General features: G+C 35.2%; 7 protein-coding genes across 9 annotated transcripts; 3 read left to right on the forward strand and 4 right to left on the reverse strand.

The window, feature by feature from the left end:
• Window positions 1-234: 234 nt before the first annotated feature.
• Nmdmc (NAD-dependent methylenetetrahydrofolate dehydrogenase) lies at window positions 235-17,110 on the reverse strand. 3 transcript variants are annotated; one of them, XM_014240598.3, is made up of 3 exons: window positions 16,938-17,110; window positions 572-1,359; window positions 235-507 (listed from the first exon to the last, which is right to left on the reverse strand). In XM_014240598.3, exons 1-3 carry the CDS (start codon window positions 16,952-16,954, stop codon window positions 365-367), a joined length of 948 nt encoding a protein of 315 aa, XP_014096073.1. In that variant the 5' UTR covers window positions 16,955-17,110; the 3' UTR covers window positions 235-364. The 3 variants fall into 3 exon arrangements, with proteins under 3 accessions (XP_014096073.1, XP_014096072.1, XP_014096071.1); XM_014240597.3 differs by lacking the exon at window positions 16,938-17,110 and adding an exon at window positions 13,438-13,707; XM_014240596.3 differs by lacking the exon at window positions 16,938-17,110 and adding an exon at window positions 12,989-13,163.
• Window positions 5,876-9,746, reverse strand: Rel (nuclear factor NF-kappa-B family member relish). The gene is made up of 2 exons (XM_014240595.3): window positions 8,333-9,746; window positions 5,876-8,275 (listed from the first exon to the last, which is right to left on the reverse strand). The coding sequence occupies exons 1-2, from the start codon at window positions 9,230-9,232 to the stop codon at window positions 6,134-6,136; spliced, it is 3,042 nt and encodes a 1,013-aa protein (XP_014096070.2). The 5' UTR covers window positions 9,233-9,746; the 3' UTR covers window positions 5,876-6,133.
• A 2,136-nt stretch (window positions 17,111-19,246) lies between the features above and the next one.
• Window positions 19,247-22,636, forward strand: Fip1 (Factor interacting with poly(A) polymerase 1). The gene is made up of 6 exons (XM_014240601.3): window positions 19,247-19,694; window positions 19,764-20,751; window positions 20,814-21,096; window positions 21,150-21,300; window positions 21,366-21,433; window positions 21,492-22,636. Exons 1-6 carry the CDS (start codon window positions 19,362-19,364, stop codon window positions 21,649-21,651), a joined length of 1,983 nt encoding a protein of 660 aa, XP_014096076.2. The 5' UTR covers window positions 19,247-19,361; the 3' UTR covers window positions 21,652-22,636.
• Window positions 21,836-22,558, reverse strand: DCTN3-p24 (Dynactin 3, p24 subunit). The gene has a single exon (XM_014240602.3). It carries the CDS (start codon window positions 22,556-22,558, stop codon window positions 21,929-21,931), a length of 630 nt encoding a protein of 209 aa, XP_014096077.3. The 3' UTR covers window positions 21,836-21,928.
• Window positions 22,637-22,867: 231 nt separating the features above from the next.
• On the forward strand, window positions 22,868-23,366 carry Tcs6 (Threonyl-carbamoyl synthesis 6). The gene is made up of 2 exons (XM_014240605.3): window positions 22,868-23,024; window positions 23,084-23,366. The coding sequence occupies exons 1-2, from the start codon at window positions 22,966-22,968 to the stop codon at window positions 23,364-23,366; spliced, it is 342 nt and encodes a 113-aa protein (XP_014096080.1). The 5' UTR covers window positions 22,868-22,965.
• Window positions 23,332-23,857, forward strand: PIG-P (phosphatidylinositol glycan anchor biosynthesis class P). Its single transcript, XM_070108734.1, has one exon. It carries the CDS (start codon window positions 23,332-23,334, stop codon window positions 23,830-23,832), a length of 501 nt encoding a protein of 166 aa, XP_069964835.1. The 3' UTR covers window positions 23,833-23,857.
• Window positions 23,858-23,859: 2 nt separating this feature from the next.
• LOC106621659 (pre-rRNA-processing protein TSR2 homolog) lies at window positions 23,860-24,755 on the reverse strand. Its single transcript, XM_014240603.3, has 3 exons — window positions 24,542-24,755; window positions 24,337-24,475; window positions 23,860-24,279 (listed from the first exon to the last, which is right to left on the reverse strand). The coding sequence occupies exons 1-3, from the start codon at window positions 24,656-24,658 to the stop codon at window positions 23,951-23,953; spliced, it is 585 nt and encodes a 194-aa protein (XP_014096078.1). The 5' UTR covers window positions 24,659-24,755; the 3' UTR covers window positions 23,860-23,950.
• Window positions 24,756-24,852: the final 97 nt, after the last annotated feature.

Below are 24,852 nucleotides of genomic sequence, written 5' to 3' on the forward strand. Positions count from 1 at the left end.
ATTTAGAACACTCGTTTTCTGGTCAATTAATCACTTTTAAACTTTCTTAAAACAGCTATATAGGTGAAGGTTATTTTATTATGTATGTACATATGTAAATATAATGAAACTTCAACCGTTTCCTCTAAATTCAGATCTACATAACCTAAAAGCTTGGGGCGATTTAAAATATTTAATCTGTTTTTTTTTTACTTAATTAACGTCCACATGTTCCACCATATATGTACATGAATGTATGTCTGTATAAATAAATGTTTCTTTATTATACATATCATATATCTTATGACTACATATATTATATGTATCTTTTGATATATAGTATATTAATTACATAGTAGATGATGCTAATATATAGGCGAAGAGCCTAATCACTGCCGAAACCATTAGTAAGTTTCGTCTTAGCGAGCGTCTGTGCTACCATAAAGGTGTTGCTCATTAACATCGCAACCGTCATGGGTCCAACTCCGCCTGGCACAGGTGTTATGTGGCCAGCCACTTTACGCACTTCTGTATAATAAGAAAATAATGAAATTAAGCTTTAACTAATAAAAACTTCGAATTCGTTACTCACCTTCATAATCGACATCACCGACAAGCTTGGTTTTACCGAGCTCTTTACCTGGTATACGTGTTATACCAATATCTATGATACAAGCACCAGCCTTAACCATATCACGGCGCACAAGTCCTGGTTTGCCAACAGCTGTTATTATTATATCAGCATTCTGACAATGTTTCTTAAGTTGCTCAGGTGGTGTATTGCGATGACATATAGTTACTGTGGCATCCATTCCCTTGGCCACATGTCGACCATCTGTATGTAACAGCATCGCTGTTGGCATGCCGACATTCTTGGAACGTCCAATTACTACTACATTCTTTCCGAATGTAGGTATTTCGGTGCGTCGTAACAATTCATAAACACCCAATGGTGTTGCTGGTACAATGCTCTTCATATCAAGTGCTAAGCGGCCGACATTTATCTCGTTAAAACCATCAACGTCTTTCGAAGGTGCCACAGCATTACAAATGGTGTGCTCATCAATGTGATCCGGTACAGGTAACTGCACTAGGATACCATCAACAGTCGTATCGTCATTTAACTTCCTAATGTACTCTAAAAGCTCCTCCTGGCTGGTGGTGTCGGGCAATTCAATTGTGTTGCTAATTATACCAACGGTTTTAGCAGCGAGCATCTTATTTTTTACATATGTCTGGCTAGCTGGATTCGTGCCAACTAAAATAGCGGTTAGCCTTGGTGCACGATTCCCCTGTGCTACATAATCCGAAATCTTTTCCTTGAGCTCATTCTTAATTTTATCTGCAATAGCCTTGCCATCGATGATTTTTGCCTCATGACTGTAAAGAAGAGTTTTAATATGAGATGTTTAATTTTGCTTTTATACATAAGCATTTTTTACGCTTATTAAAAATATAGCTTTTTATAATTTTTATTTTAACTGTGTGTTAACAATAACTGAATATTGAAAAATTAAAATTTGTAATTATTGCATAAATAATTAATAACATACATACATATATACAATGTGCACAGCAATTCCCACAACAGCCGGTTATACGTTACCGGAATTGACCCGGATGCTATCCCGCCAAAGGCTGTTATTTCGGGGATCTAATCCCATTTGGATCGGTGAGTTTCCTTCTGACCCGAGCTGGCACTGGGTCCAACCCTGTTCAGTCCTTAAGACCCACAGGGAGTGGACCACGGTTATGTGGTCCCATGCTGACAATGCACTCTTGTGACACCACCACCTACACGTCACTATCTAACCCAACTCGATTACTACAATTAAACTGCAACAGACTACAGAGTAAGATCGAGGAGATAGTTGCATTCACTAGCCGGGAACGCGTATCGAAAGCTGCGGTCCAAGAAACCAAGTTAAACAGCCGCTCAGATCTTCTGAGTTGTGCAAGTTTTAACGTTATACGTAAGGATCGCGAGCGAGATAATGGTGGAGGCGTAACCTTCATACTGCACAACACTGTGCAATACCGTCTTATCGACCGCAGGGATACTACCCTTGAATATCCGGCAATAACCATCCGGTCAGGCTATGTCGAATTCGAGATATATAATATATATGAAACATCCCCCTGTTACTTTTTGCCCAACAGGATTCCATCCGAATGTAGGTGCACCACTTCGTGGTGAAAACCGTTTGGTACTAGATGACTTTAACGCGCACCACGATTTTCGGCACTCTTGCCTGTCAAACGATCGCAGGGAGGTGGAGTTGGCGGAACACATAGACGATTCGACATTTTGCACAATGAATGACGACTCCTCCACCAGAATTATGGACACCAGTAATAGCTCGCCCGATGTTACCATCGCTTGCGGTGGTCTGATAAATAGGGTAACCTGGCGACCTATGTTAACCCTTGCATCAGACCATCTGCCCATAATTATCTCGATCGAGAAAGCTGCCGACTTTATTTCTGTGGACAACAGTACCTGCGTTAACTTTTAACAAAGCTAACTGGGGCGGCTTCACAGAATTTACCGAGAGCACCTTCACCGCACTACCGATTCCTACGAATGTCATCGTTCCGCAAGGTGATAGCTGCTGCTACCGCCCCAATTTCTCAGCCGACGCCTTACGACACCTTGGTAGAGCAGTAACTTACTTTCACCGATACGGAGGTTCGGAGTGTCATCAACAAGGCAAAAACATCCAAATTTTTTGGCCCTGATGGAAATAAAATACTGATGCTAAAACATTTAGGCCCGAATTGAGTAAGCTTCCTAATCAAGCTCCTCAACCTGCCGCTAACCACTATTCAAATATCCGATACTTAGAAAGTCGGAAGAGTGGTCCCACTACTGAAACCTGGGAATCCCGCCAACAAAGGGCGGCTGTGTACATTCGCGAAGAGCTGATGGCCATACCGAGAAGCGAATTTCATAAGTGCTTCGAGGACTGGAAAAAGCATTGGCACAAGTGTATTAAATTCGAAGGGTATACTTCCAAGAGGTAAGTACTTTTCAAAAAAATTCAAAATTCACCTTTTCGTTGAGCACACCTCGTATATGTCCAGCATTCAACAAGTCTCAACATGGCACTAACCACCTCTTTCATGCTCAACATACCCCACCCGTCTAATACCCTCCACCCTATGATCCGACCCCCTCGAAACAGCACGTTTCCTAGGCCTACCGTTAGATTACTTCAAAGACAATTAACCGGATCCTTTTACCACCCAAGCGGAAATTAGGTAGGCGGGCCATTGTGATACCACCGGGACTAATGTTCCCTCACTCTATTGCCGCCTCTCTAAACCAACCCATACTTCTGTTGAAGTTCCTCGACCGATAATTGCGATTTTTTTCCTGTATAGGAAACCTCTTCTTCTACCACCTAACAGCTTTTACAATAGTCATTGTAAGGTGCACCTAGCCTGCAGGAATGGTTACCAATGAGACAGTGACCTGTTAGCACTCCTACCAGAGTTCTTATGTCATTCCTTTTGAATTTTAATAGTCGGCTTGTGCGGTATACTTTCCATTCATGCCACGTTTGCCGGCTAGTTGAGCAAGTCAGGGATTGACTACACCGAGATTCAGCTAGATTTATAACATGTTTGTGGATTAAATGTTTACAAGTGGCCAGTGGTATAAAAATTCCCTCTTTTTAAGAGTCGAATTGTAGGGTGGTGTCTGCTCTGGCTAGTTCATCTGCTTCGCAGTTACCAGGGATATCACTATGCCCTGGAACCCATTGCAGGTTTATCATGAAGTACGATGTTAGATCCTCTAAGAGATCAATACATTATTTCACTATCTTTGACGAGACCCTAGGAGACTTCGGTGATGTTAAAGCCACTTGGCTATCCGTATATATAAATATACTCCTTGTTGTGAGCACGCTTTTTGGCAACAACAAGGCATTCTTTGATTGCTCTGATCTCCGCTTGGAAGACACTGGAGTGGTCTGGTAAACGGAAGGCGATTTTGGTATCTAATTTTGTTGAAAAGACACCACCTCCCACTCGATTATCTAGTTTAAACCCATTTTTATAGATGCTTATCCCTGCATTCCTGTCCACCGGGAATTAGCTAACCCCTACAACAACAACAATATGCACAGTTTGTTTATAAATAATTTTATTATTTATGATATAATAAGTAATTCATATACTTCTATAACAACTGAAAAACTATATATTTATATGCATACATATATATGTACATATATTTATTTAAAATTGAGGTTATCTGAGGTCGTATTAAAATTCCGGAAAAAACCCCTATTATTATCACGTTCCTATACCACACATAACCTTTTGGACATACAAATACATACATATGTATGCCACGTGTACATATGTATGTATGTATACATTTATATGATTTTATCTGCATATTTATTCATTACTACTGAGGGCACATTTATTTATTACACAGTTTTTATAGATTTGTTATATTATATTCCATAATAAGAAGCCTTCTTAAATCAAAGTGCTGTTGGATTCCAAATTAATAAAATTATATGATGTGACATAAAAGCGTCCTAGTATAATGTTCTCTTTAAACAAATGTTCTTAAAATATTTATACCATTATTAACACGTTTTGCAAACTGGAAAACTTACAAGTCATTGAATTCGAAAATTAATTTACTTACAAACATATTTTTTATTATACTCTGTTTGTAACCCTCAATAAGAAAGGCCGGAGACGCTAAAAGGTATGAACAGCTACTTGGGGAGGAATGCACGTGTACAAAATTTCAGATCGATATCTGAAAAACTGAGGGACTAGTTTTCGTGTATGCAGACAGAGAGACGGACATGGCTAAATCGACTCAACTGGACACGCTAGTCATTTATATACTTAGAACAACGTGACGTACCTGTGAAGGGTATTATAGCTACGGTTTTCTAGCTCGTCAATTTACTATTGTTAATATTGTATTGTTTACTAGTTGTTATTCACGTCATCTAATGGTTGATCGAGGAAATGCACTTTTTGATATATCAAAGTTTACAAAGGCGGTGTGATATTTGTCTATAGGGTTTTCATGAGAGAAATATGTAGAAGTCTTCAATAGGTAGTTATATTTTTTTTATTAAGACAGCGATTACACAACTAATCGTCTTCTCATATCCTCACTCAAAAGTTATTAGTAATTTTTTTTTGGTATATCATACCTTCACTTAGAAATTAATATTTATCAAAACAATATGGTTGTTAAAACAAGTGAAAACCCTAGCTCTTCGTATTATAATTCAAAATAATCAGATTTGCTAATAGTTGTTCAACAATTAAGAGCAAATGACCGCAACAAACCTGAATTGATTACTGAGAAAATGTGATGTGTGTACGTAATAAGAATGCACATATACTTCCACCTACAAATACACAAAAGAATATGTGTGTAGATTACACGTTTTCATGACATCGCGCCAATAAATAACTCAATGGGATTCACATACTCATATATTTGTTGTTTATGCGAAATAACAAATAGTCATTGCACAATAAAAAAATATTTGCTAGTATATGTGCGTATATTTGGGGATTTACCAATGCACTATGTTATTCCCATATTAAATTGAAATAAAAAAGATACATTTGTCGACGTTTTCTCGCAGAAAATATGTATGTTGTAAGTACATTCCTGAAAAAAAAGAAAAAGGCGGAAGAGTCTGCGGTTTAGCATAAATGCAATTCAATGAAACCAATACATAAATTCAACTGAATTCAAAAATATTTATTAATCATGCTACATGCCTTTATCGATATCTAAGTATAACCATTTACATTTACTATATGTACTATATGTAAGACCCATTATTATGTATATGATCACATAATATAATATTTCGAATACTAATAAAACAAGTGCGTATGCTTTGTACATTTAAGTAAATATATTTATTATTAATAAATTATTATATTATAGTACAATTTGGAATTAATATATTTTTCTTTATAAATAGAAATAGATAAGTTATAAGAACAATTATAAGTTGGCCAGTACATCGTAATTACAGCTTGCTTATAGTAGTTGACTTGGCCACTTTTTGAAAAGGTATAAGTCTAAACGCCTTAATTACGCATATATAACTATAAATAAAATTTTCATTTCGTTTACAAATGTACATATTTATATATTTTGTAGCAGCTTTAAGATCTGTTTGTCTACAAGGCCTAATGCATTGATAAAAACGTCATATTCAATGTTTTTACGCATATAATCCAGCATATCGTCTGCTTTATTCCACAAACAGAGTAAATGTTGCATTTTGCAGGGCACAGCTAGCTGCTTCCATTTATCATGCACACTTAATGCAGCAACAAGATTTCGATATTTTTGTGCATCGGACAACAATGCCTCAAAAGTAGTTGGTTGTTTTTTTAAGACATCGTGATTGTCCACTTCATTTAGGCCCATGTCTTTAAATTCGTCCTTAACTCTAATTTTTCCCCTTTCTTTAGTGTCATCGAATGAATTCGACGTTCCATCCTCGTCTTCTTCACCGGAAGTGGAAGACATTTCCTCCTCTTTAACAACCACATTAACACTTTCAACGGCTTTATAACCTAACGATGCGAAATATGTGATAATTTGTGTGCCCACTTTTGTATTAAGCTCTTTAGCTAAATTACCAGCATTACGTCCAGCTGCATTGGATGCATGCATGAGTTCGATTACATTTTGTGTTGCTGTTTCTAAAATCAACTTAACAAATGCGAAATCCGATTGCAATACAGCCATATGTAAAGCATTGTTTTGTTCCTTAGCATTTGGTACAAGTGCTGCACGGTGATCATGTTGCAATAACTTTTTAGCCACTTCATAATTTCTTTGTCGAATGGCTAAATGCAGTGGTGTAAAGCCTTCGTCATTCTTAATCGCCAAATCCAGGGTTACACCACTATTGAGAAAACTTTCAGTACATTTCTCATGTTGTTCTTTAACTGCAATATGCAGTGCTGTATTTCCATCATGATTTTGAATATTTGGATCGCAACCGAGTCCTAAAAGAGGGCGTATATAATTGACTCGGTTGTGCAAGCATGCGGTATGTAGAGCGCTTTCATTGCGTGAATTCAGTACTTTACTAAAGAGGTATGTAAGCTTAAAATATTCCAATACATGACATATTTTTATGACCAATTTCGGATTATCACTAGCTATAATTTCATGTAGAATGCTTTCACGGAATTCATTTTTTTCCGAATGCTCCATAAATATATCATCGATTTCTTTCGCTGCTTTAGCTTTTGCTAATTCGTTTTCACTTTTATTTTTCGATGTTCTTGTATCATCGAATATTTTAAATATTTTTTGTAAATAGCTATTGCGCTGTACATCCATAGGTGCTACTAATATAGATTTTATATTCTGTTTACGCAAATCGCTAGATATTTGTCGGTTTGAAAAGGATGTCGTGGACACACCATCTTCTACGAGAGTTCCAGTAAGATTATTGGTAGGAGTTCCAGGTCCAGAGAGTTCATTATAAATATCTATGATACCTGATATGTTACCAATTGAATCTATTCGGCATATATTTTCGAGTTCTTCGGAATTCATTTGCATACATTCTTTGAATGTATCGCTACCTATTAACCGATTTATTTGTAAGTTTTTGTCATATTCTTCACTGATGGTTGGATTATTCATTCTATAATCACCGCCATCACCTCCGTGGTTACTAAGTTGCATTTGTATTTGCCGGGTTTCCATTTTTATGTTAGCTGTTTGTTCCTGTACTGGTTTTGGTAATTCGAATGAACTTAAAGAGCTGCCAGATCCAGAACTGCTAGTGGACCTGGAGCAAGTTCGACGTCGTTTCCGCGAAACAATAACGTCACGAGGCTTATAACGGAAAGTCACCGGTGGATAACTACGTTCATCATCTGAAGGACGTACCAATTCTATACAAACGTCTACAGGCTTATCAATGTCCTTGTCTTTGTATGGGGGAGTTTGACAAACGATTGCATATTGGTGATGGACGTCAGATTCTCGGAATTTACCATATGCTTCCCACACAAGATCGTCGTCATCGTTGAATTCATAGAAACGTACTTTTATGTTTTTCTTGCTTACTTTTTCAACCAGAAGAATGAGATCATCGCCGCCAGAGACACTACCGGTAGCAATACTTAAACGACATATGCGTAGTTCTCCAGTTTGTGCTGACTTACGGTTGTTGATTGGGTTTGTATATACCGGGGCTGCTATACGAGTGTAGGTGTCATCATCTTCTACTTTGAACGCTTCAAAACATAAACGCACCTATAAAAAATAAAATAAAAGTAACTTAAAAAAACACACACACACAATGTGTTTTACCTGATTGAGGTTCATTTCCTTTGACTCTTTCTCCGTTTCTTTATGTAACTCTTGTACTTCTTTTGTTGTTAATTCATCACGAGCTAATTCAAATTTCAATCTATTCATCTTTTTATTTAATAACTCGTCAAAAATAAACTTCTTTGCCGTGTGTATAATTCCCATATTTTGAAATTGTGCCACATAACCACGCTCGGGTGAAACAATCAAACTATGTGGATCACAAATGTCGGTATCATCTTTACGCACTACCAATTGATGGGAGTGTGGACTTTCCAGATTGGTTTGAAAGAGACTGCATCGTATAACAGCTTTACCATTAAAATTACACAATTCTACTTCGGGGAATGTTTTTGGCGTACGCTTGGAATTGGCGCCATTCAACGAACCATGTGTTCCGTGCATTTCAGATTTATATCGAAAACGAAATTTTTCCACGGGATGTTCAAGTATTCGCAGTTCCGCAGGATATTTCCCATTTAATGTTGTTGTTTTCATCGCCGCTCCAGAAATATTTGTTACCATATGAGATGATTGTACAGCAAGTCCACCGTATTGATGCTGTGGTAATGTAACCATTGCTGAAGGCATTCCTATGACCGGTGCGAAATTCATACAATTATTTGTTGCATTTAAGGGATGAGCATTTTGGTTGTACAACAGAGTTGCATTTTGCAATGTGGTGTAACAAGGTTGATTGTGTGGAGACTCCGAGGGCAAGTTCATATTTGAAAATTCTGTTCGTAATTGCGACGATGGAGACTGTGATGGTGACGGTGGGGTTGACTTTACGCTACTATATCCAGGTGACATTGTTGAATATCCACTAGTACTGGCGTTTGATGATTCGCTTACGTAGCGAATACTGTGCGTATCCATATCTATGTACTCGTTTATCATTTTGAATATTTTGATTGTTTATCTTTTCCTATTCATAGGAGTCTTAATTGTATCGTTATATAGTATACATGTATATGTATATGTGTGTATTAATATTTATAAAATTCCACGTTGAATCACTTCTAATTTCGTGTTGTCACGATTACGACACGAAACACAAACGTTATTTTGTCTTGACTGTAACACTAAGCACAATTCAAAGTACTGAAACACATACATATGTATGTATGCAAGTATATGTTTAAATAAAAAAATGTGTCTATAATATTTTAACTACTTGTCTTGCAGGTTTGAGATTTTTGCGCAATTAACAACTGAATTGATCAAGTGATCAAATTAAAATGAATATTGTTGGATTCATTCGTTGTTCATCGTGTTGAGGCACCGCCATTTGAGATGGGTTCTTCCCCGATGTTGTTATTTCTCTCCAATTGCTTATGTGGTCGGCTAGTTTGTTCGTAAAAATTACGACCGTGCAAACAGGTAACGAACTTAATCGGTGAATCACATTTATTCAAATAAACACTTAATACCAGAGATATACCATGATAGTAGCTATTCCGAGAGAGCGGCAAATTGACAATGCCCTATACCAAAATTGTAGGTGATGCAAACAAAAGAACAAGGGAGATTTTCAGCAAAATTATTTTACTTTACGGGTTTTTTTCCAATTGAATTTCTTACGAAAATTTACTTTGTTTAATTTTTTTGTTCAAATTTTCTATCCGAAAAAACATTCTGCACTTGAAAAAAAGTATTTCATATTTCCTGGCAAAGTACAATATGCGCTCAAGTACACTAAACGGTCAATTATATTCTCTTTCAGTGAAATTTCAGCGCCATTCATAAGACGACAAAACTGTTTCCAATAATTTAATTTCATTCATAAATCTTTCACTATGTTTCCTCAAGCTCCCCTTTGAACATTGGTCTACCTACGATCATGTTGCTGTATTGTTTTCAGCATACAAATTTAATTTTTCGACATTATTTCAATATTTGTAACATGCCAAAATTAACAACAACGAATTCGTATTTTTGAAATAACAATTTAATATAATATTTTCGGGTTTCATATTATGAAGAAAGGAGAATCAAGACAAAGGAAAAAATTAAAAAGGGCAACATTGTGTTTCATATGATTTCGTAGAAGGCAACGAAATGAATGCTTTCGAGAGAACGTAATTTTTGCGGTATCATGATTTCACACTATTAATAATTTTCTCTCAATGTTCTTTGTTTAATAACACTATTGTATATTAACAGGTTTGTTCCCATAAAAACGTGCAAATTACTCCGCTCTTTAAAAAGTACGTTTGTAAGCAAACACAAATGTTCCTACATAACTTTTTTCAATTCAATTAATGGATTGCTAATACTTTCAATAAGACATGAGTGCTACTTTTACTAAAGATTATTAAATATTCCTTTACACTTTCATATATAATACATATACAATTATACTACGGCAGTAGTATTTTGTTATTATAGTGAATTAAACTAAAAACAAGAAAAACGTTAACTTCAGTTGCATCGAAGCTATAATACCCTTCACAAATACAAAGGCCCCTTACAAAAACTTGATTCCGAAGAATAATTTGTTGTCTTAAGCGATAACTCGTGCCTAATTTCGTGAAGATACCTCGTCAAATAAACAAATCTTCCATGCAAGCACTTTACTCCGATCGAATATGGCAGCTATATGCTATAGTCATCTATACAATTTCTTTGGCGATTAGATTATTGCCTTAAATAATAATCCATGCCAAGTTTCGTGAAGATACCTCGTCAAATGAAAGAGTTTTCCATACAAGCACTTCATTCCGATTGTTCAGTTTGTATGGCAGCTATATGCTATAGTCATCCGATCTAAATAATTTCTTCGGAGATTATATTGTTGCCTTAAATAATAATCCGTGCCAAATTTCGTGAAGATACCTCGTACTAACTCTTGATTCCGATTGTTCAGTTTGTATGGCAGCTATATGCTATAGTGGTCCGATATCGGCCGTTCCGCCAAATGAGGATTTTTTTTGTTAGAAAAGGACAGGTGCAAAATTTTAGATCGATAGCTTAAAAACTGAGGAACTAGTTTGTATACATACAGACAGACGGACAGACAGGCGGACATGGCTAAATCAACTCAGCTCATCATGCTGATCATTTATGTATATATTTTAAAGGGTCTCCGACGTTTCCTTCTGGGTGTTACAAACTTCGTGGCAAACTTAATATACCCTGTTCAGGGTATAAAAATTGTATTAGTCATGAGGAAAACGATTACATTTACTTATCTATCGAAAGTGCCGATCATTAATTTACAATACATACATATACAGAAATATTACATATACCCTACAAGTGACAGTCATCTGACCGGTAATATGACAGTCACAACTGAAAAAATTTTGTCAGCGCGCAAAACAAGGTTTCTTGTAGGGTTGTAGGCTGCATTCTTTAGTACTGCCACCACTGACAGTCAAATGAACAGTCAATTAAATGACTGTCAATGTTTACAATTTTTTCAAAAGCAAATTCTATACGTCAAAAAGAGACAGCATACTTTTCCATAGAAGTTTCGAGAACTTGTGAAATACCTATGTAGCTGTTATTCCGTGCCATAAACCAAAAGTGTTGCGTGCTCCTGTGCAACAACTTTTTTTGTGTAAAAAAAAGAAATAAATAACGAAGGAGTTTTCAAATGTATTATAAGTAAGTTATTATTAAGTTTCAAATAAAATTATATTTTTATTTAGGCATTTTGAAATTCCGAAATATCCATGAACTGGAGAAACACGTACAGCAGAGCGTTTGAGAGGAGCAAGCATGGAATCAAGTGACAATTTATTTTCATAATTTATTATTTAATTATATTTTTGTTGTACTTCTTTTTTATATTTATGTATATTATTATAATAAATTTAATTAAAAGTTTTTTTCAGCTTTGATAAAGCAATGACTCAGGTAAAGGCAAGAGAGTGAGCAGTATAAGAGTGATGCTAAATCACACACATGCGTTTGTTTACATCAGTTCTTGCACAAAACTCTTAAAAAAATTATAGAAACTATGTTCTACGCGCTGACAAAAATTTTCAGCTGTAACTGTCATATTACCGATCAGATGACTGTCACTGTTCTTGTAGGGCGTTATCTTGTCAAACGAGCTTTTGTAGATACAGTGCAACCTCGAAAATACGAACGCAAGGGAACTTTATATGTATGTTAGTTTCAATGCTAATTCTTTCAATGTATAGAAGTTTCGATAGTCAAAATTTGTTGCGTCTATATTTACATAGCAGTAAAAGTTTTAGCATTATACAATATATATCTGATCACATTTCTTAGTTGCTTTACGAAGGTCGATTAAATTTAACAGACGTCAACAAATACGTATGTTATAAGCGGCAGAATTCTGCCGCTACCACAACAACAATAACAACGTATGTTATAAAAAATATGAATATTGTGCCTACTCAAGATTTGTTAATTTTTTTCAAAAGTTTTATTTCTAAAATTTAAATTTTGTATATAAATATGTATGTACAATTTTATACATAGTTTAAAATATTTTCAGCATTTTTTTATTATAATTTTTAATATTAGTTGTTCGATTTAAAACTTTTGCCCGTCCCCATAAAACAGGGAGAATTGAGTATATAAGCAATATTGTACACGATAAAAGTTGCTGTAGGAAGGTGTAAAATTTGCCTACACAGTTCTTTCATATTCAACCAGACAGATATTATTTACACAAACCTGCTGTAAGAAAAACTCTTTGCCAAATGTTTGCACTTTAGTAGTCTAATTGGTTGTGTTGAGCAATTGCAAATATGCAATGCAAACCGAATTTTCACACGTAAAAACATTAAATCAGGGATAAACATTAAATATACACAGAACTAAAACGACACACAGCTGTTTTTTTGACATTTGACTGCATGGTGTCAAATTGTTGTTGGCCAACCTCGTGTATACACTTCTTAAACAGGTAATTTACAAAAACAATACGATACTACATATGTTCAAAGCGCGCACGTTTTATTCGCATTTCTCACGCGATTTCAAACGCTTCACAGCTAAAATGCGCTAAGACAATAAAAACATGTCAAATGAAAAAGTTGGTTAATGAACATTACATATTAGAGTATATCGTATTATGATTAAACATTTTTATTACATATGTCTATTTAAAAAAAATTAAATACCTTATTTCAATGTCTGCCATTTATCACAACCTAAAAACAAACAGTCGTCAAATTTTATCCACAAATTCACAAGGCAACCAACACCAGAAAACTATAATTCCACTTTACCACGACGTAGCAAATTGACAGAAATTTTTTCGACTCAAACTATTCACTTGGCTCAAATCAAGTCGATACATATAAATATGTATAGACATATGTATGTACATATTACCCGTCGACTCTCTATTGTGACGCTTGTTAATAGATTAATAGGGGAACAAGAAACTGCTTACAAGTTAGAACACTTTGTTATTTAATATCATGAACCAACAACAATGAACAAAATTTTGTATATAAACACACATATGAGCATGGAAATGAATTTTTCGTCGATCAGCATTTTACTCACATACATTTCTTACTCAATTTATCCAATAGTTCGCAAAATGAGTTGAGTTTAATTTTTTTTTTTAATTACAAAGTAGTGCTGCCATATCAAATTAATTAATTATATATGTATATATATTTTATAGGTAGTATAATTATTTATGATTGTATTTCCTTTAATAAATAAATAAATAACAAGTAAGGAAGGGCTAAGTTCGGATGTAACCGAACATTTTATACTCTCGCAAAGTCAAATGGTACACTCGTTTGAGATCTCTTTGTGGATTGACTGATATTTTCGGTAGAAGGTCAACTATAGGCACTGGGGTCCACATATTTAGTACTTAGTGAAAGAATCAGATGGAATTGAAAATGGTGTTATATGGGAAATAGGCGTGGTTGTAGTCCGATTTCGCCCATTTTCGCACTATAATATAGAAATATGAAAATAACGTTATGTACCGAATTTTGTTGAAATTGGTTAAGCAGATCTCAAGATATGGGTTTTCACCTAAAAGTGGGCTGTGCCATTTTAATGTCTCTGGCGTGTTTAGTGCTTGATTTATCGCGCTTTTAGTAGTTTTTAACAGTACCGTTATATGGGGAGTGGGCGGAGTTGCCATCCGATTTCAACTATTTTCACACCGTCAATATAAGTGCTAAAAACATTTGCTTCCAGTGAATTTTGTTATTATAGCGTTAGCGGTTTAGGAGATATGCACATTAAACCTATTAGAGGCGGGACCACGCCCACTTTAAAAAAAATTTTAACTGCAGATGCCCCTCCCTAATGTGATCCTGTGTACCAAATAACAGTCTTGTATCTTATTGCGGAGCTTAGTTATGGCAATTTATTTGTTTTTGATTAATGGCGTTTTGTGGGCGTGGCAGTGGTCCGATTACGCCCATCTGCAATACCAACCGTCTCACGGTACCAAGAAACATGTCTACCAAGTTTCATAAAGATATCTAAATTATTACTCAAGTTACAGCTTGCACGGACGGACAGACGGTCAGACGGACGGACGGACAGACAGTCCCCTGGATTTCAACTCGTCTCTTCATCCTTATCATTTATATATATATAACCCTATATCTAACTCGATTAGTTTTATGTGATACAAATAACCGTTAAGTGAACAAAACTATTATACTCTGTAGCAACAGGTTGCGAGAGTATAAAAATATTATATATATGTATAAATAACTAGCCATGTATTAAACATAAATTCAATCTTCTCCCTACAATCCCTAATAAAAACTTATATAAAATTAACAAATATGTACTGTGTGAAATTCATATTGAGCTTGGTTTGTTTGAATAGATATCGACAAGACTAAATAAATTGACTATCTCATATGACCACTTTTGGTTTCCAATCAATGAAGATTGTTGTTGTTAATGATAAGGAGGTGAAAAAACAAATGTAATGATGATGAAATGTCATAAGATTTTGCATTCGAGATTACAAGCGCATTTACACATAGAAACACATATGCATGTATGAAAGGTTTTACTAGACAAAATATTGGTATTATTTAATATATAGCGCAGGAAGTTGTATCATATATGTACATATGTATATAAATACAAACATAAATATATGTATGCATAGGCTTATGTTTAACTCTAAAACATTTTAACTTCAAATAAGTTTAAAACAAGAAAAATGTTAACTTCTGCCAAATGTGTGCAAATTTTCAGATCGATATCTCAAAAACTGTGGGACTATTTCACGTATATAAAAACAGACAGGCATGGTTAAATCGACTCAGCTCGTCACGCTGATCTTTAATATAATATATGTATGTATACTTTTCGTGTTTTTTGTTGTGTTGTAGCGACAAAAACATTCCTGAATTTCGAGGAACGATGCTGAGTTGAAAGTCCTTGGCCGGATGAAAATTCGGATCCTTTCCGGATACTTAGATCCAACTGTCGTGGGAACAAAGTATTTGTTAGGGTCTTAGAATTTTTCTACTAGGTGTTACAAACTTAGTTGCAAATTTAATATTGTCTGTTCAGGGTATAAAAAGTAAGCAAAAATATATTTTAATAATGTTTGTGACTCGTATTTTTAAAAAGTTCACCGACTTGCGGTATAACTTCAAGAATACCGTTAAGGAAGTAGAAGGAAAAACTCATTTAAACGTTTTTAATAAATATTATTTTGACTTATGATACTTTCAAAATGAATCTACTATTTTTGGCTTTAAATGCCTTAAACAGGCTGGCATATATGTATGTACGTATGTTCATGTATATTTACATACATATCATTTAGACAATTAGTAGAATAATCTTTCATCAGCCTTCTAAGGTCGGGGGAAGACATTGATAAGAGAACTACTACTGAGATAAATCATAAAGCGATTTATATACAAAACATACATACATACATAGTAACAAATGTAAATAAAATATGATTATTTATTAAATAATAGTATTGGAGATGCTCTTTCGTTGTTATGAAATTCTACTCGAAAACATGCTTTTAATAACGCACATTGTTTTTATTACGTTTTAAATATTCAAGCAGATAAGTAACATATCATACTGACGTCATAGACTAAATAGCGTGTGTGCGAGTATACCCCGTGCGTCATGGAACAACAAAAGCAAGGAAGCAGGCTATTTAGAGAGGTCATTACATGTGACAAACTTACTTTATTATACAAATATATGTGCACATATAGTAGATAAATGAAACAACAAGATTTTTAATAAAAATCCATTTTATGTATTTCGAAAAGGTTTTTTTCATATTGCTTTTATTCAACCACAGCACAAGCAATAAGTAGACAAATTATTTTAATTTCGATAAAAAAAAATAAACAAATATAGTACGCAATAGTAATAATAGTACGCAACTCTAAAAAAATGTTTTCGTTAATTTAGCAATGGAAATTTATTTATATTGTTTTTTACTGATCTGTGATATGTATTAATTATGTTTAAAATTTACAAACTGTGATTTTCGTATTAATAAAAAATATATGTATATTTATTAAAATTATAAATTTTTTATAACAATTGCTAATTTTACTATATTTAATTATGTATTAAAACATATTGTTTATGTAAATGTTGAGCCTCAATAAAAGAGTTTTTGGCATTTTAAAAAACTTACCTAACTTTCAAACGCATTCTGCTAATTATTCGTTTATAAATTAAGGGCTTTTTGTTTTAATTGCACTTATTATATTATAATTTTGAAACCACTCAATCTAACAATTTATCGAAAGTTAAAAAATTGCTTTACAGCTTAGATTTTCGACTGTTCAATAGCGCTTTGAACAATGAATTGAGACAATAATGATTTTTAAAAGTAAAATCAGAAGCAATTTAAAGCTTTTATAGAATGATAAGTGAAGAGATGTTAAAGCTGTGAGCGGGTTGATTTGATGCTGATAGGACACATTCGCCGTAACTCATGGAATTTTATGACAAATAATTATATAAATAAACTTTTTTTTTTGGAAATAATATTTTATCTCCAGAGATTCTTTTTTTATACTGCACACACAGTATCTAATGGATTATTGTATTTTACGTTTGCGCAAACAATAAATTCATTAACTTTACTATAAAACATGTAAAAAAAGACATTGCAAGTATTTATTGAAAATTAGAAACATCAAATCGATTAAAAACTTAGTGTATTACATACACAAATTTCAATAAAATAGATACATACATACATACATACTTACAGTCAAGGAAAAAAGTCTACATACACCCTTCGATTTTGCGATTTTGGCAAATCTGCTACGAAAATAAAAAAAAAGTCCTTATGTCAATATTTAAGACATTGTTAAAAAAGTTGATTTGCGGAACAAGTAATTAATATATTGCAATAACAAAAATAATCAAAACATAGAAAATCATCAGGAAAAAGTCTTCATACAGCTACCACAAAAATATAAAATTTTTTTTGCAAAAAATTGTTTTTAAATCTTAGTATTTGGTTGGTCCACCTTGGGCATCAATCACTGCTTGTAGACGTCGGGGCATTGAATTCACCAAATTTTCAGTTACATCGGGAGAAATTTCGGCCCAAGCTCGGGCAAGGGCAGTTTTTAGGGTTTCACGGCTGCTGATATCATATTAGCATATTTTCTTTTCTAGAACGTCCCAAATATGTTCGATCGGATTTACATCTGGTGACTGTAGTGGTGAATTTAGTTGTGGGTATTATCTAGAAGCCAATCTCGAACAACGTGCGTCGTGCGCGTCATGTTGAAAAATCCAATGCTTTTCCAAAACCCAAACTTTTTAAAAAGTACCCTTTATAAAAACCAAACGTCCACCTCCAGCTGATGCCATGGCACGTCAAACCATAACGTTGCCTTCTCCATGTTTGACTGTACGTATAATATTCTTCATATCAAGCGCAGTATTTGGTTTTCTCCAAACTTTGGATCGGCCATCACTTCCAAAAATATCATACTTACTTTCGTCGGTAAAACGTATCTTTCAAGATGTGATTTAGCAAAGTCAAGGCGAAGTTTACGATTTTTCGCAGGAACTAGATGTTTTTTGCGTGCTACTCTACTTTTATATCCACAATCACGTAACATATTACGTACAGTTCTTCAATGTACATTAATATGCGAACATTTTTCAATGCGATCCGTCAACTTTGAGGTACTTATTTTCGGATCATTGTTGACTTCTTTTATAATGGAACTTACGTATCGCCGCGGAAGCTTTCTGGGTCGGCCGGATCGTGGCATATTTTTGATACTGTTTGTATTATTGTAGTTTTATAAGGGCTTAATCTTACAGTTTTAGCAATTTTCAAATAAGATTTCTTTTCATTTCGGAAATTAATATTTCGAACTGAAATGTGTATTTCTTTACGGTTTGCCATTTAAATTATACAATTTTTATTGAAACTTGTAAAATAGTGCTCTTTAATAACTAATATACACGGGGAATTCTCTTTTTTTCACTTTTGAATTCAATGACGGGAGTATGTAGACTTTCTTCCCACTAATTATTATATTTTCCCACAGTAATTGTGAGTGTTGTTTAAAAAAAGAGAAAAGTTCCCACTTATATTCTTATTTCATAACGGCCTAAATATTGACATAAGGACTTTTTTGATTTTCGGAACAGATTTGCCAAAATCGCTAAATCGAAGCTTGTATATAGACTTTTTTCCTTGACTGTATGTACATATATACACATATATATGCATATAACAAAATACATTCAATTAATGTATTAATAAATTAAGTTTTTTAAAGAAACTTTCAAAGTTTTAAAAGAAAACTTTCATTAACTTTCATAAAGGTTTGATGTTATGAAATATTTTTAATGAAAAGCCGAAAGAACTTTTGGGAAAATAAACCAATCGCGTGTATAACAGTTTTATTAATACATACTGCGTTGAATTAGAATATATGGTCGCCCTGTGCCTTGAACGATTAGGCACATTTATTTAAGTGTATTACTTTGACGAGAAACTTTAATAAACGCATTTTAGTGACAGTTTATCTATTTTCTCTAAAAATATTTGGTGGCAAAGGCTTAAGCATATAAAAAAATAATGGCCGATGATACCAATGAGGATAGCTGGCTTTATGGCACATCGAATCCTGATTCTACAACAAATGAAGAGAATGTTGAGACGGCAGCCGGCATTGGCGATGAAAGGCCGCTGCTTTCGCAAAAATCAGAAAATGAAGCAACAGCTTTGGGGGGAGCAAGTGAAGCAACAGTGCCAACACTGGCTGGATCTCATGATGAAGAGGAGCCATTTGGAGAATTCGAAGATCCAGCACAAGAAATGGAAGAAGATGAAGAAGCCGCGGTGGCAGCTGCTGGCACAGTAGCTGATACTACTGATGGGGACGACGATGCGGGCGAAAACGCACAAAAGGTAAACATTTAAAAGTAAAAAAAAAAAAAAATTGGTGCATATATTATATTGATGTTCATAAATTTTTAGTCGAAAAGTTCGGAAGATGGTGAAGCGAATTCGGATGATGACGACGATTCCGACGATGATATTAATGTGGTAATTGGTGATATAAAAGCAGCACCCAGCACATATAATATTAAGCAGCGAGCAAATTTATTGGGCGGACCACCAGGATCAGGTCAAGAGAAGACCAAGTCTGGGGCGCCAGGCGGAAAATTTAGTGTTGAAGATTTTGAAGGCGTTGGTACAATAAATGGTGTCCCAGCACATGAATTTAGTATTGATTCCTTAGAAGATAAACCATGGCGAAAACCTGGAGCGGATATAACAGATTATTTTAATTACGGATTCAACGAAGAAACCTGGCGTGCTTATTGTGAACGACAAAAAAGATTTCGTATTCAAGAAAGTGGTGTTGGCTTGGCAAGCTTAACACAAAACATAAATCAATCTGGTGAAAGGCAGCATGACCTTCCTGCAAATGGTGCACCGATTGGCACAATGACACAAGGGATGATGCCGGAGCAGATGCAATTGCCACCACCAGGAATTTTGCCGCCACCTCAAGGTATGCACCATGGACCACCTCGAATGGGTATGGGTATGCCGCGTGGGCCAAGACCAATTGCCAGTACGAGCAGTAAAGAGAACCCTATTCAAGTAATGACTGCTGAATGTCGTGAATATTCACGTCCAGGTGCGGTATCACAAATACCAACAAATTTTGGTGCGCCACCACCTAATGACGAACCGTATTTTCCGGAACCCGAAACATTCGACTATGGTTATGAGCCGACCCAAGAGTCACAATGGAATAACGAAAATCCGAATTGGATGCCTTCAGGTATAAAAGAGTTGACGCCCGGGCCTAGTATGGCACCTCCACCTGCAGCTGGAATGGCTGGGCCACCAGGTGTACCACCAATGGGTGTCCCCCCACCACAAATTGGTGGACCGCCCCCACAAATGCGTCAACATCCACCGTTATTACCTGGAATGCCTCCACCAAATATGGGTAAGTACTTTGACCTTGTTAGAATCTAAACTCCCATTAGTAATCTACAATCTAAAATTCAGGCATGGGACCCCCTCCACCAGGTATGGGAATAATGATGGGTCCCGGAGGAGCGCCACCGATGAGAATGCCAATGGGACCACCACGTATGATGGTACCACATGGTGGTGGGCCACCAAATCCCGGCCATATGGATCGCGAACGGCACGAGCGTGAGCGTGAAAGGGAACGGGAATATGAGCGTACGGACCGAAGGGACAGAGATAGGGATCGCGACCGTGATAGAGATCGAGAAAATGAAAGAGAACGGGAACGTGAAAGAGAGAGAGAAAGAGAACGTGAAAGGTAAGAGAATTTAAGCAAATTAAAATTATATTATATAATAATATATTTTGTAGACCACGCCGTGAACGTTCACGTAGCCGTGAAAAAATCCGACGAAGATCGAAATCGCGTGAAAAAGAGCGTGACCGCGAACGAGACAGAGAACGTGAACGTGACCGAGAATCCGAGCGAGAAAGAGAACGAGACAGGAGTGAAAAACTTGATGTAAGATTCACTAAAAAGGAAATCTTCAAATAATTTTTTAATGGACTTTTTTTTCTGTCATATAGGATACTGATCGTGTGGTAGATGAAGAACGTGAGCGAAGACGACGCGATCGAGAACGAGATCGTGAAAGGTGATAATGTTTATTTATTTACAAATTAAATAAAGAATGAATGAAGTCCCGTTTTCAGGTCGCGGCGAGAACGCTCGCGTAGCCGTGAAAAAACTCGTCGTCGCTCAAAATCTCGTGAAAAAGAGCGTGAGAGAAGCAGTAAAACAAGTAGCACATCTTCAACAAATCGTAGTGACAAAAAAAAATCTCATCGTAAAGATAAAGAAGAAGAAGAGTAAAATACAAGCTCCCTGTGTAGGTGTAGACAGTCTGATAATTAGAAAAATAAAATATTAAAAGAACACACAAAAACTAATTGCCGAATTAATAAATGTTTGAGGTTAACCATTTTTTTTTTAAATTATATTTAACAGACAGAGCGATGGACATGGGCTTAGAAATAATCAGAATAAACACTATATATAAAATACAAATTAATACATATCTATGAACTTTAATCTCGGCTCATTGAAACTTAAAAATATACGAATTCAAATTGAAATAGGACTAAAGTATTCACTCTTTGGGAGAGGGTAGCTCTTTTTCAGCTTCGGCCCGCTTCTTTTGCTCCATTTTTTCTTCTATCGCTTCCAGGCGTTTATTCATGGTTCCAAGCGATTCCAAAAGACCGGTTTGTATTTCCCCATAACGTTTCATAGCCAAAATTAAACTCTCCTCTATTAACTCAGCTTGATGAGCGAACTCAGTGTTATCTTGTGAATACTGTTTCAATTTATCGGTACATTCACCTGGTATACTGCGGAAATATTCAGCGCCTAATGTCGGTTCAAGTTGTTTTACACGATCCAACAGTGCGCATTGTACATGCAAGTCTGGGCCTATAGCATTTAAATAGACTTCTTTTGAACGAACTTGTTGATTCTCTTCTAAAAAATTTGGATCCAAATATTTTTCAAGCTCAGGAGCACGAGCAATTGTTTTGGCAATTTGTTCACGGTTACCAATAACCCCACTTAGCATACTATTCACTGTGAGCAATGAGTCGACAACTGTCTCGGGTGCGGCTGGTGGTTTGTTTGAATCGGAGTCAGCACTAGCTGTAGCTGTGTTTCCTTCGTCGGGAAGTGGACCCAACATTCGCGATAGTGTATCAATACGTTTTTCAAGTAAATCTAATGCTTCCATTGTTGATTAAGTTTGTAAGCGGTAATTGTAAAATTGCAGATATTTTCAACGAATGATGTCAACAAATTACTTGTCAAATATTTTGTTTGTACAATTTTGACGGCACAGGGCGTATAATTTAATAACTTTTAAGAGGGTCTATCATTATGTTTTTTTTAATGTTTGATCTTTTGTAGACATTATCCTTTTATTAAAACTCTTGATAAGTATTTGTGACAAAAATGAGCTATATATAAAAAATTAAACTATGTTTCATGCAATGCTTTTAAAATTTTTTGTTGTATATGGTAGTTTCATTTCATATTGTGAACCCTATTTTCTGAATTAATAAAGATCCTCGCATGTTTATATACACCATGATAAGTGCGAGTTAAATAGTAATTGTGATAAATAGTAACAAGTTAAATATGCAACCATCAACAGATTCGGGATCTGATGAACATACAGAGAACAAAACTACTGAAGCGTATGTTTAAGTGTATTGTTGTGTTAATACATTGCCTAATATTCTTGGTTAATTTTCAGGATTTTAAAAATTCCATTCGAAACAGCCAAGAGTGCAGAAATTGCATATCGTGTGTTATGTGTGGATGAAGAACCACGTCGCAATTTTGTCAAAAAGGAGCTCCGTTTAGTGGGTGATCAAATAGAAGTACATTTTATTGCCGACCAAGTAAAAAATCTTCGCACTGCAATCACATCATTTTTCGGTGCTCTCCTACTTTGTACGGATACAATAAAAGAATTTGAGCTAATAACCTCTGACAACGACAATGCCGGAGCACACTCCAGCACCAACTCCACATAGAGCAGTCTATGGTTTTAGTTTTTATTTACTATTTCTTACCCTTTTCATTTTGTATGTAATGTGGGCATTGCTTCCAACTGAGAGCTGGGGTTTGAACTACCTACCCGATAAATACTTTGCTGCATATCTTCCTATACTCATACTTATGGGCATGTTCTTCTTTGAGTTCTTCATATACCCCGGAATAGGACTATCGATGACACCTAATGTAGATCAACTGGAGTCTGTGATGGATACAGCTTTATTACTTCGACATGCAGAAATAAATATAGATGCAAAACCATTGCATAAAAGTTTGTGGTCTAGAGTGCGGCATAATATACAAGTGACACCGCGAAAAGAGCGTAAAGTGTTATCAAATTGTAGATTTTGTCAAGGCAGGCATCAACTACCAGCTGCGCATGAACAGATATCAACGTTACGATTTTTAGATTTACAAGATGTTAACCGGAGTATTATGGATTAAAATAAACCATAAATAAATGCACCAACATTTTGAGTTTTCATTTTAAATTATAACATACGTTAACTTGTTTATTTAACTACGGTAGTTAAATTATGTGAAATTTCTTTACGATTATATACTATTTCCTTCTAGTACGCACAGTTGTCCAGCCAGGTTCAGGTTCTACGAATTCTTCCTCTTGTTTTTTGCGTGTTTGTGATCGTGTTACACGACTACAACTGGCCAAATCACTGTCTTCTTCGTCTACTTCCATACCATCCTCTGAGTCACCACTCTCATCATCTTCATCTGAAGATGAATCTTCCCCTGCAACCGGTGTATACACAATTTTTACATCTGGGCGTAGCCAGTCTTTGCCCTGTGGCAGTTTGCTTAATTCGCTTTCAATTTGCGCATACTCTCCTTTAAGACAGAGCACTTTGTAGCGCAATAAATTACGGCAGATCTCTGGAAATATAACAAACAGTATTTTTTTTGTCCTTAATTAAAATCCCATAGGCTTACCTGGAATTGAGTTGTCATCACAGATTGTGTCGAATTCCTGATCTAACAAGTCTTCCAAAACATCTTGCAGCTCGCCCTGTGTTATGCTTTCATTGCCTATGCAATATTTGTATGTGTAGTCCATAATTTCAATTGCTAGCTGAGAAAGAAATCCAATAATTCATTACGCATCTTTATATATTTAACGTATTGATATTCATTGTACTTGTTGTCCATTACGTCCACCCATTCCATGTTCAACAGCTAGCCTCAAATTTTGCCAGTTGTTAAAGATTTTCTCCAAAACCAAACGAAAATTCTTCTGGAAATCTGTTTGGGCCATGTCTGGATCCAGAGGTTTGTTTGGAAAAATGATCTTGTAGCACAATTGTCAAAACAAACTCAAGCACATGTGTTAGCAGGGTTGCATACAGAATAGAAATCACTATCAAATCGTATTGTAAAGAATAATTAATTGATTGGTATGTTAAATTTTATTTATATTAAAAATATAAATAAAAAATACTTCACATATTA

This window comes from Bactrocera oleae, chromosome 2 (genome assembly GCF_042242935.1).
Source record: "Bactrocera oleae isolate idBacOlea1 chromosome 2, idBacOlea1, whole genome shotgun sequence".
Taxonomy (NCBI): Eukaryota; Metazoa; Arthropoda; class Insecta; order Diptera; family Tephritidae; genus Bactrocera; species Bactrocera oleae.

Excerpts from the sequence above, each read along its gene's own strand:
- Tcs6 (XM_014240605.3), top strand. The coding sequence starts at position 22,966 with ATGCAACCATCAACAGATTCGGGATCTGATGAACATACAGAGAACAAA. Across the intron at positions 23,025-23,083 it reads GAGAACAAAACTACTGAAGC|GATTTTAAAAATTCCATTCG; the intron begins GTATGTTTAAGT and ends GTTAATTTTCAG.
- Rel (XM_014240595.3), bottom strand. The coding sequence starts at position 9,232 with ATGATAAACGAGTACATAGATATGGATACGCACAGTATTCGCTACGTA. Across the intron at positions 8,276-8,332 it reads AGGAAATGAACCTCAATCAG|GTGCGTTTATGTTTTGAAGC; the intron begins GTAAAACACATT and ends TATTTTTTATAG.
- Fip1 (XM_014240601.3), top strand. The coding sequence starts at position 19,362 with ATGGCCGATGATACCAATGAGGATAGCTGGCTTTATGGCACATCGAAT. Across the intron at positions 21,097-21,149 it reads AGAGAAAGAGAACGTGAAAG|ACCACGCCGTGAACGTTCAC; the intron begins GTAAGAGAATTT and ends TATATTTTGTAG. Across the intron at positions 21,301-21,365 it reads ACAGGAGTGAAAAACTTGAT|GATACTGATCGTGTGGTAGA; the intron begins GTAAGATTCACT and ends TCTGTCATATAG.
- DCTN3-p24 (XM_014240602.3), bottom strand. The coding sequence starts at position 22,558 with ATGGAAGCATTAGATTTACTTGAAAAACGTATTGATACACTATCGCGA.
- PIG-P (XM_070108734.1), top strand. The coding sequence starts at position 23,332 with ATGCCGGAGCACACTCCAGCACCAACTCCACATAGAGCAGTCTATGGT.
- LOC106621659 (XM_014240603.3), bottom strand. The coding sequence starts at position 24,658 with ATGGCCCAAACAGATTTCCAGAAGAATTTTCGTTTGGTTTTGGAGAAA. Across the intron at positions 24,476-24,541 it reads GTGGACGTAATGGACAACAA|CTAGCAATTGAAATTATGGA; the intron begins GTACAATGAATA and ends TTTCTTTCTCAG. Across the intron at positions 24,280-24,336 it reads TGATGACAACTCAATTCCAG|AGATCTGCCGTAATTTATTG; the intron begins GTAAGCCTATGG and ends TTATATTTCCAG.
- Nmdmc (XM_014240596.3), bottom strand. The coding sequence starts at position 13,116 with ATGTTTATCCCTGATTTAATGTTTTTACGTGTGAAAATTCGGTTTGCA. Across the intron at positions 1,360-12,988 it reads AAGAGTTTTTCTTACAGCAG|TCATGAGGCAAAAATCATCG; the intron begins GTTTGTGTAAAT and ends TCTTCTTTACAG. Across the intron at positions 508-571 it reads CGGTGATGTCGATTATGAAG|AAGTGCGTAAAGTGGCTGGC; the intron begins GTGAGTAACGAA and ends CTTATTATACAG.